An 11,011-nucleotide genomic window follows, 5' to 3' on the forward strand; every position below is an offset into this window, starting at 1 on the left:
GAGAGAGGGGAAAGGAAAAATCACCGACCGGTGATGGAGGTGGGTGCGGGTGGTTCGGCGTCGTCATGCTCGGCAGCCTCTGATGTCATTTTGAGTTTATTTTAAAATAATGGTCAGTTTTTAAATTTAAAAGAATAAAATATACAGATGTCAAATGTTCGTTAGTGGAATTCTAGGTCAGCGCATATGTGACAGGTACCTGGAAATATTTCTCTGTCGTTTTGGTTTTTAAATTATTTACAGTTTTGGTAAACGATTTTTTTATTTAAAAAAACGAGTTAGCCCTAACGAGAATTACGAATAATGTTTCCAACCCCGCAGTGGTAAACGTCCTCTGATCGACTGTAAAACGTCACTGCTTACTACTGTGTTCTTTGATGGGGACGTCATTGCTTACTTCATAATTCATATCACAAAAATACATTTCCTTCCACTTTCATTGGAGAAAATTGCGTTGGACCGTCCATTTCTTACTTGAATATTCGTTGTTTTTGTAAGAAAAAACAATCTCATGACTATTTAGGCAACTAACATATAGCTCATAATTCCGTAGTTGAACAAACTTTTAAAAAATATAGATAAAAAAAATTTCCCCATGCAAGTACTGAAAATTATGCATACATACAATCCAAAGAACAATTAGATATATATAATAATAAATGATAGAACAATAATGTCGTAAGCAGTGACAAATGAGATACGTGATTTTTTTTTTTTTTTCATCGTAGGGGAAGATCATGAGACTCAAACATTGTTTTTGAAGAGATAAAAATATAGGAAATTTTAGTTCAACCCATTGTTTTATTTTTGCACCTAATTTAAAAAATATTTTTAATAGAATTTCAACTTTGCCATTAAATAAATAAAAAGATTTTAGAAAAAAAAATAGAATTTGTAGGTTGGCCATAGCCACCATCGAGGAAAACAGAGGGGAAAAGAGGTTTTCACCACAGCACCTCTCTATTTTCTTCGACAAGTGCAATCGAAGCTCCGACGACCATAAATGCTCTCTTTTCTATTTTTTTGTTTCCTTATACGAACTTAGATTCAATCAATCGGAAAAGAGAGAAAGGGGGTTCGTATTCTTTTCAAGGTATGAGAAAAGAGAGGAAGAGAAAGAGAAGGAAATGAATGAATGAAGATATCAGTTCTTGACAAACTCATGGAAATTTTTTGTCGACGTTTGGTTTGGGTTCGCTGAAAATAATAGAGAGGTGTACTGGTGTGGTGTGTTTAAGGTTATTTGGTGAAGAGATAAAAATATGTCTCTATTTTTTTTAATTATTTAAGGGAAATATGGGGATTTATTGCCAAAAAAAAATTGTTTGATTGGGTGTAGAAATAAACAAATGTATCCAAATAAAATTTCCCATAAAAATATTTGTTACAATAATAATGTTTTTACCAAAAAAAAATAATGTTTAGTCACCATTCGAGCTAGCTCATATGCGTAGTATCAACATCAATTTACTTCCTTGCCCTACATTAATTCTCTCTGAAAATTTTCAGTGAACACTTTTCTCTCATGACAATCATGTTCAAACAATACATTAGGTCATCTCCAACCAAAAGCATTCGGCCAACATTAGCCCTAAAGTTGGATACGACAGTCTCCAACCAAAGGGCATTTTGTAAATGGGCGTATTTTGGGGGTTCAAGTCGGCCCGACTCAACCTTTAATATAAAGGGCTACGTTGTTTGAGGCCCGCCCTATAGGCCCGATCCATTTGAACCCAAGAAGGCTCGGTCGGGCCCGCATAGGCCCAACTTGAGAGCCCATTTTAGATCCCAATTTACATAAATATACTCAAAATAAAAAGTCACTACTCACTTTGGCCAAACTCTTTTTTTTAAGTAAGGCCATTTTAGCTCGGCCCATGTGACCCAGACAGGCCCATTTGGCCTATAAAAGGCCAGTTGTGAGCTGGGTCCGGACCTTAAAATTTTGGAAAAGCCCGGTCTGGCCCAAGCTCATAAAATTTAGATCGAATTGGCCCGACCCGACCCATTAACAAACCCTAGTCGTAAGCATGTATTATCTAATTTCTAAATGATTACTACTTCTCTCTCATTGTTCTCTTTTAACCACTCATTCCACATATTTTCTCTTCTTGAACTAACTGCGTCAAAACCAAGGAACTACCAACGATCACGAATTTTACGATGTCTCTGGACAATTTGTCGATCGATCCAGTTACAAAAGTTACTCTCCGCAACCTCCTACACACGCATGTATTCTATTTGGACATTCATTGACTAAATTAAATTTTAAATTCGCACAAGGGGTTATTAGTCTTATATTCCAACATAACATGCTAATTCTTTGTTCCAACACACCATGCTATATTCTTTATTCCAACACCTCATGCATAGCATGTAGGTTGGATGGATCCTTGTAAGTTCTAACATCCAGTAGGTAGTGATTATTAATAATCCATGATAAGTCTTCTTGAATTAAACTTATCATTCATTATCCATCATTTTCAATTTTCTCTTTTAATATAGCATCTGACTGCCAACATACTTAAAATCTTTTTCATCCAGGATAAAACAAAAAGGGGTACAAAATGTTGTCGTTTTTAGGATAACATGAAACTTTATGGATTTAGGAAGTAAATTCACCCTTCTTTTTTCTCTTTTTACGCTTCTCCATTTTAATTTCCTATCCCTATACTCGTTTGATTTATTCAATCCATAAACAAACAAAAATAAATGAAGGAGCGCATAGAGAGAAAAAGAAGAGTACGGCAATCACTACTCCTAATTTATAGGTTGAACATACTATTACACATAGCTGAGATACAACACCTTAGATATTGGCCCAAAGATATATATAATATATATTAAACAAAAACGAAATTTACATGTTAAATGAAAATAAAATTAAAAATTTAAGATCAAACTCCATACCTATGGAATAGGCTTTGGCATAGTTCCTAACATGTATATTATGCACAGGATCTTGGAACTTCAGCAAAACCAAGGACCCGAAGCGATGGTATTTGCTTTTTCCGTTTTCCACAATTTCCTCTCATCTCTTTTGGAAATTAAATACCTTGATTGAGAAGGCAAAAGTGAAGCCAAAGAGCACACAAATGCCAACATGCACAGCTGCAACTGCACCCAAAAAGTCCCGTCTGTACCCAAAGTAATCCCTCACAAAGTGTTCCACACTTTCACCTGTATCAAACGTGTCTTTTATGTCTCCAAACTGCGAAGCAACCAATCCGTACAACGTGTATGAAACTGGGCATATCCAATAGTACCATCTCCACCATATTGGCATTCTCTGTGATACAAAGATAGTCAGTACATTGTTCATCCTTCGTCGTGATACAACGGGGAAGTTTTTTAAACAAAAACCAGAGGTGCATAAGAATTATAGGAACTCACTGTTCTTGGAACGATGAATCCTGAGAAGAGATTCCATATTGCATAGAAGGCAGACGAGACTATGGCAGCAATGTTGTGATTGGGAGTCACGGCAACGGTCATCATACCATAGAATGTGAAGTATAAGAAAGTGAAGTACATGAAGAAGAGATACCAAAGGAACTTGCTGACTGTCCAATCAAATCCGATCATGGTGTATACAATAACTCCGTATATGATTGTCTGAACAAAAATATACGGGAGCTCAATCACTACCTGCAAATCATTGGAACTTGGTGAGGTACCATCATGATCGAGTTCAACAAAAACTAATAAAGTCCATGTTTATACAACTTCATGGGTAAGAGTAACCAAGTAGAGACTGAAACGTGCTTAGATAAATTGTTTTTTTTTCTTTTTTCTTTTTTCTTTTTTTGTTCTCTCTGAATTTTGTGTACATTTCAGTAAATAAGAATCACAGTTTGATTGGATCATCTACCTTTTAGAAAGGCAACCTTATTGAGTGAAATACCTGTCCAAAGGCATATGGCAATGCCGAGTACATTCCAGCCGCCCTTTCTCTGTAAAAGACTGTCCTCTCAATAGCCACAACCGGCTGTACTGATGCGGCATTTTGTACCCCAATGAAGAGAACAGCAGCATACATGGAACCCATTGCATTGAAAAGATCTTGTCGGCTTGTCCTGCATTTTCAAATACTTATTGTCAAATTAAGGAGTAATTTTTTTCATTTTCACACTACGTTGTATGTTTCAAACTCGGGGTGCCATTCACCTTTTCGAGCCCAGATCCCAAAATATTGTTCCGAACATTAAAGCTATGAAAGTTGTGAACAAGAGTCTCACTGCACTGTATGGCGGGTTTCGCCAGTATGATAAATGTTGTTTCCATAGACAGGCCATACACTGGCTGAAGAAAGACTGAGAGTACTGAGTAGGGAAGTACAAGTCTTTTGAACCTGCTGGAGGAGTGCTTAGCTCCTTGATCATGGCTTTGTTTCTCCTGAACAATTCAAGATGTTATTAATAGTTGCAAAACCAAGTGTACTTAAACTGAACTAGAGATTTCTTTAACTTCCAGGTTTTAGGAGCATTTAGAATTTGTATTAGAAACTTCAGTGGTGGAACCCTACCCATATAGTTCTGAGTTCCTATATATTTCGGTGAAGTTAACACCAATACTTGCTTCTTGTGCTGCTGCAGTAATCTCTAGCATCCAAGTTGCAGGATTGTAACCATCCTTAATTTTGGGAACTCCATCAATATCCTTTGATGAAACAAAAATCATGTGAGTAATTACAATTAGATATGACAATGTTTGCGAGAGTGGGAATTTGTAAACATGTTAAATATATATATTGGCAACATGCTTCTATGAGCCTTACCTCAAAGTACTTGATCAAATGGGACGAATGGCGACCTAAAGGACCGACATATATTTCTTCACCTCCTCTTTTCAAAAGAAACAGCTGCAGTGAGGCATTGAATTGCTCAGTTCTGGTAATATTAAGTAGCACATTCAAATTTTATAATTGTACAGTTTAAAGAGTGTCTCACTTCATCGAAAGCATCAAATATGTCAATGCTTGGCTGATGGATGGTGCAGACTACAGTTCGCCCGGTGTCCACTGTATTCCTCACCGTTCTCATTACAATTGCAGCTGCCCTGGCATCAAGGCCAGAGGTTGGCTCGTCCATAAATATTATGGATGGATTGGCAACAAGCTCTACTGCAATTGTTAGCCTTTTACGCTGCTCAGTTGAGAGACCATTCACACCAGGCAATCCAACAAGTGCTTCCCTTATCGAGATCAGTTCAACAAGCTCCATGACTTCCTCAATAAACATCTGCAAACAATTTTATCATCAGATTTATAGCAAACAACTTGACCGAGCAGACCACACTAAAATGACGTAAATGCAACCTTTCTGTTATATACTTTACCCTTCTGGTTGTGGAATCAACCTCAGGAGGCAACCGGAGGGATGCAGAGTAAGCCAAAGACTCATAAACTGTAACATGAGGAGAGTGTATATCGGTTTGCTCACAATATCCTGATATGCGAGCAAATGTTTCTTGCTTCTTTGGGTACCCAGATATTGTGATGTTTCCTTCAATATATCCACCCGTTTTCCTCCCTGCCAACACATCCATTAGAGTAGTCTTTCCAGCGCCACTAATACCCATTAGAGCTGTTAAGACTCCCGGCCTAAAAGCACCGGTCACACCCTTCAGAAGTTGTAGTCGATCCTCAGTTACCCCTTGAGTTTTCATTTCCTGCAACCATGTTATAAATGGAAGGTTAAGGATGCAATCATTGCTACTTACAGAGAAGTAAAGATTAACATTGTTAACTGAATCTCAAAAAAAATCATGAATAACCAAAAACAAAAGAAGCATTTTTTGTTAGAAAAGCTCTTCAAGCCTGAAATCTCAAGCATTGTTTTCTCTTCCATAAAACTGAAAAATACCTGGGGCATGTCAACGGCATATTTGATTTCATCAAAAGTAATCCAAAGGGGTTCAAAAGGCAGAACCATTCCTCGCTTCTTGTTTCCATTGACTTCAGAAATGCTGCCCACTCTCGCAGACAGTGTTCTGGATGATACACTTCTTCGACTTTCATTCCTTGAGTCTGCGTTGTTAACCAAGAAATCATGTTATAGATTGAAATAGGCAAGCTACAAGGGAGACATAATCTTGGGAACTTTTCAACCCACCAGAAGAGTTCTTTCCTCTTGATGATAGCTCAACGGAATCTCCAGCTTTCTCGGCAAGTTTCTCAGCCAAGGCCTCTTTGGATAGTACTGCTTGAGGCTTCCCAAATGCTGCAACAATGTTGTTTGGGTCATTAGAAATTCTGTTCATATGGAAACTCCAAAAACATATGTGCATAGATACTTACGGTTAAGAAACTTCAAGGCCAAAGTGTAGAAGAAATTGAATAGGAAAATATAACCGATTGTAGCTCCTACTCCAAGCCAGTACCAATACGGTTCTAAGAAAACCCCATGAGACTTCAAGATCATGATTCCTAACGATTCTGTTGAATTAGGAGGAACCTATAACACAAATATATCAGCTAATATTTACAAAATTAAATCACAAAATATTTTAGTTATTTCTGCTTACATGGCTCCAACTGTCTCCGAGAAATTCATTGACAGCTATAGCGTTTTGGCCGTACATCATCGGTGAGGCCCAATAACCCCATACCCACCACTTCATCACATTATCTGATTCAAAAGGACATGTTTAAAACCATCAGCCAAAAGAAATGTGACATTTTTTTGTTAGATTATATTGTTTTCGTGCATGGTTCACCTCGAGACAAGACAAAGCCACCCAAAACAAGTACTGCAACCAAAGCGAAAGAACCGAATGTGTTTGCAACAATTATATTCCTCCCTAATGCTCCCATGAATCGGAAGAGTCCTGATGCCATCTGGTTGAGCAATAGGAGTAAAAGATATTGCTTGAGAAACCTGCCATTGAGAGTTGTCATCAGATTCTGGAACCAAATCTGAATTATAAATAGGAAATGTAGTGTGTAAGGTGTTTTCTTTCTCACCTTTCGAAATTTGGATCAAAACCGATTACATAGTATGTCATGATCACCCAAACGGCAACTTCTACGAAGCTGATAGGGATCTTAAGGATCCATGTCGGTAAAGAGTATGCCCAAGCAGGATAGAACAGAAGGTCCCTTTGCTTGAAAAATACAGGAAGTTTCATGATAGTCATGGCAAGCTCTGAGAACCCATTAAACATAATCATGACCACTGCGAAGAACATAGCACCCATGAAAATACCCCCATCGTCAACTGTATTCTTGTGCAAGTTAGTCCGGCAAAATAGCGTCATTGATATAAAAGCCATTAGAGTGAGCTGAGACCAAAAACCACAAGAAATTAATAGGCCTGGTACTCATTGAGTTTCACCGAACAACTCTGCTTTCCATATAGAGTTTGCACTTATTTCATATTATTTTCCAGCAGATTACAAATACAGTGTGATTAAAATTTACATTAAGTACCACTTACCTGAGTCATTTTGAAAATGTAGACGAACGAATTCCTCTTCATAAGCAAGAATTCTCTATCAATGCAAGCTTTAAGCAATTCCTTCTTGCTAACACCATACTTCTGAGTTGTCAAAGCTGCGGGGTGACCCATGGACTTTTCAAATGGAGTAGCAAGCTCATCGCCAAGTTTTCGACCAGTATGAAATGACTGAAATGCTTCAGCAAATTCCTTGGAAGATATAAAACTATACGGCTCTTCTTTATCCGCCCAGTACTGCTCCTGATCTTTCTTTGATGTTACCTATAATGCAGCAGGCAAGCGAAAAATACTGAAAGGTTAGGAACTTAGGAGAAGGCGACCTCTCTGAAGAACGAAAAAATAGTAAGACAACAATCAGAGTGCAAATTATACTTCTTGTAAGAAGTCAGCTACTCCTTTCCTCTCTGGACATTTGAATCCCATGTGCTCAAAGAACTCAAGCACATTTTCACGGGGACCTTGGTACACAATTTGTCCATCAGACAGAAGAATTATGTCATCAAATAAGTCGTAGGTTTCTGGTGCCGGTTGTAGAAGAGAGATAACAGCAGTTCCACTGAGGATGTGGATAGATTCTCTGAGTGATTTCACTATCTGAAATGTTGTTGAACTGTCTAAACCGGTTGATATCTCATCCATAAAAAGCACTCTTGCCGGCCCGACCAGCATCTCCCCTGCAGTTATGGATCAGAATTTTTAATAACCAATAGGCAAAGAAAGTGCGTCTAGCATTAGTAACGACTGAAAGATAATCGATGTTTTACCTGTTGTGAGTCGCTTCTTTTGTCCGCCAGAAATACCTCGTACCATTTCATCCCCCACCATGATGTCCGAGCAAACCTCGAGTCCCAAAATCTGCAAAGCTTTTGTTATCATCTGAAAGAAAAAATGGTCCCAAAATCTAATATATTTTCTCAGCTTTGAGCTTAAACTTCGAAGGAAAAAGAATCCACCTTGAGTATATAATCTGTAACTACATTGGTCTCCTGTCCTTGCAGTGATGCTGCCTACAAAAGTTGAAAAGCATTTCAAAATATTGAAAACGGCTTTTTATACCAGCACTTTTGCATTATCTGAAATATGTTATTAACAGAAAGTTCTGTGCATATTAAGTTTACCTTCATGTAGATATCTAGATCAGGATCTGGTATAATGTTCGCTTCCTTTTCTCTTCTTGATAATTCTGCCAACATTTCTGAAAAAATTCCAAATGAAAATTTTGATTCAGATTCATGAGAATTCTTCAGTTCAAACACAAAAGTCAAATTTCTTGGGGTTTCAACTCACCATAACGTGGTCCGACCCCTTGACATCTTGCCGAAAAAGCCAGTGTTTCTCTCACTGTCATTTCGCCTATGTGGAGATCATGCTGACTAATATAAGCCGAGGTCCTCTCCGGCATAAACTCTTCCATCCCATGTCCGTTATACTCAACTCTCCCAGAAAACTACAAGTTTATGAACAATTTATTGAATCATGAGGTGGAACAACTATATTAAAAGGGTTGCTTACAGAATTGGAATCTTATATCCTTACTTTTAGATCTTTAGCAAGTTTTCCAGCCAAAGCCAATAGTAATGTGGTTTTTCCAGAGCTTGGGGGTCCTAAAAGCAGTGTCATTCTGCAGAAGCCGAATCCGAAAAATTAGAAGTGGACAGTTAAAAGGTGTGTGATGATTTACACCAGTACTTAGTTCAAGCCAGTTACCTTCTAGGCTTGATAATTCCACTAACATCGGCAAGGATCGGTAACGGATGCTTTCTACTTGGAAGAACGTGAACAAAATTCAGGCATCCCTTCAAACAGAAAATGTATTCGGCATTAAGTTTCAAAACTATAAATTGTTGAAGTTGCATAATTTAAAAGGTGAAATTGTTGAATCACCTCCAAAATATTAGCCAAAAAATTGAATATTGTAGGTAAAGCCCTGCCTCCCACATAAGCTTCTGCTTCAACATTTAAATGCTCAAAACGCACTTCAATTGTTGGAATATCAAGTCCAACGCTGAGACAAACCAAACAACAAACATAAAATTTTCAAAACAAAATCTGACCACAAATTTCTTCAGAAAAGCTAAAAATATGAAAACCTATTGCACAAAAGTCCCATCTTGTTTCTTTTCTTTTGAAAAGACGATATTTAAAACTACTCCGATTCACAGGAACATATTTCAACTTGGGTGCGAGGGTGCATATACACTACCTTGACCAACTGGCCGTCTACGATCCCCATTTCTTCTCTTGAATTTCACAATACAAGTTAATTAAGATGCAAAACTTACCGATTAATCCGGTCCTTGAGCTTCAACAAGAACTTCTCATTATCTTCATCTGCAGTTTTCACCAGCCTCTCCAACACATTCTTTCTTTCAAGCAACCCAAGATTCTTGATATCAATCTCTCTTCCTTTGCCTTCTTCCTCAGTGAGAATGCCGCGCTGAATGCGCAAATAAGTAGGCAGCTTCTCAATGGCTGCCCATTTCAGAGCTTCTTCATCATCTGCATCGTGTGAAGACTTGGAGAAAACATCCATGGTGCTGTTTCTCCAAATATTTGAACTGCTCAAACGAGCACTACTCACTCTAAATATGTCACCATTACCATTATCCATTTTTTACTCCTTTTTGTTTTCACTTCCCAATACAATCAAGCACAACAACCCACAAGGCCTTGTGTAAATCTCATGCAAAAAAAACACGTAGTCGTGGATTTCTGAGAAGAAAGCAGCTCGGTATCCCGGATGGGACTGAATATTTATGGATGAACAGGCTGCAGAGTTAACATTAATAATGCATGAGGCAGGTCCGTGTTTCTGTGTTCCTGCATTGAGGATTTTGTGGGGGTTTTTTGAATTTTTGAGTATGAAGCGAGAGAAGGGTATTTATACACAAACTAAATTAATAGTCAACTTGTATAGTACTGTATATTGTTGTTGTAATATGATGTAAGGGCACATATCATACATACATGGCTCAACTTGAAATAAAAATGAAAAAAGAAACTAGAAGTTATGAAAATATTATCCAATAAAATGGGTGGAAGTTACTATAGTTGTATTTCGGTTGTGAAAAATTATTATGAGTGACTGTAATACATGTGTGCTATTTTCACAGTGGGATTCTCATATATATATATATACAAGCAATATTTTACATTGAATTATCTAAATTACGAGAAGTGAGATTCAAACTTGAGTACAGATGAAAGTGAATATTGTTCTAATCAACTTAGCTAACTCATATATGAACAATGCGTTTCTTTTGAGAACCTTCACAATGGAGTTTTAAAATCATTAATGAAGTGGCATTTTACTTGAGCTGTCCAAGAATCCAAAATCCAAATAATAAATATGACTTGCCGACAATTTTAATTGTCAATGAGAACTAGTAACAAAAAATCAATAGATAAGGAAGAAGAAAGATTCTGTCCAGAAGAAAAATAAATTAGAAATGATTGTGCGCCAAGTATTGTTTCTTCGTCACGCTAACTCCGAGACAACACTAAATAGAATAAGTTTTAATGTCAACTTAGGCCCTGGTTAGAGATTGTAAATC

The 11,011-nt window shown here is 37.4% G+C and overlaps 1 protein-coding gene across 1 annotated transcript; it reads right to left on the bottom strand.

Moving 5' to 3' along the window:
- Nucleotides 1–3,031: 3,031 nt before the first annotated feature.
- On the bottom strand, nucleotides 3,032–10,068 carry LOC137744887 (pleiotropic drug resistance protein 1-like). The gene is made up of 24 exons (XM_068484701.1): nucleotides 9,740–10,068; nucleotides 9,342–9,462; nucleotides 9,165–9,253; nucleotides 8,994–9,078; nucleotides 8,745–8,904; nucleotides 8,576–8,652; nucleotides 8,411–8,464; nucleotides 8,222–8,312; nucleotides 7,830–8,131; nucleotides 7,437–7,718; nucleotides 6,965–7,281; nucleotides 6,718–6,878; nucleotides 6,526–6,629; nucleotides 6,299–6,455; nucleotides 6,114–6,221; nucleotides 5,865–6,028; nucleotides 5,338–5,670; nucleotides 4,950–5,240; nucleotides 4,778–4,861; nucleotides 4,526–4,659; nucleotides 4,168–4,395; nucleotides 3,905–4,076; nucleotides 3,394–3,648; nucleotides 3,032–3,289 (listed from the first exon to the last, which is right to left on the bottom strand). The coding sequence occupies exons 1-24, from the start codon at nucleotides 10,066–10,068 to the stop codon at nucleotides 3,032–3,034; spliced, it is 4,356 nt and encodes a 1,451-aa protein (XP_068340802.1).
- Between the last annotated feature and the right edge of the window lie 943 nt (nucleotides 10,069–11,011).

The sequence above is a fragment of the Pyrus communis genome, chromosome 1, assembly GCF_963583255.1.
Source record: "Pyrus communis chromosome 1, drPyrComm1.1, whole genome shotgun sequence".
In the NCBI taxonomy this organism is placed as follows: Eukaryota; Viridiplantae; Streptophyta; class Magnoliopsida; order Rosales; family Rosaceae; genus Pyrus; species Pyrus communis.

Bases quoted from the DNA above. Each gene is read 5' to 3' on its own strand.
- LOC137744887 (XM_068484701.1), bottom strand. From the start codon at position 10,068: ATGGATAATGGTAATGGTGACATATTTAGAGTGAGTAGTGCTCGTTTG. The intron at 9,463-9,739 runs GTAAGTTTTGCA...GGTTTGTCTCAG, and splicing joins CTCAAGGACCGGATTAATCG to CGTTGGACTTGATATTCCAA. The intron at 9,254-9,341 runs GTGATTCAACAA...TTCTGTTTGAAG, and splicing joins TTTTGGCTAATATTTTGGAG to GGATGCCTGAATTTTGTTCA.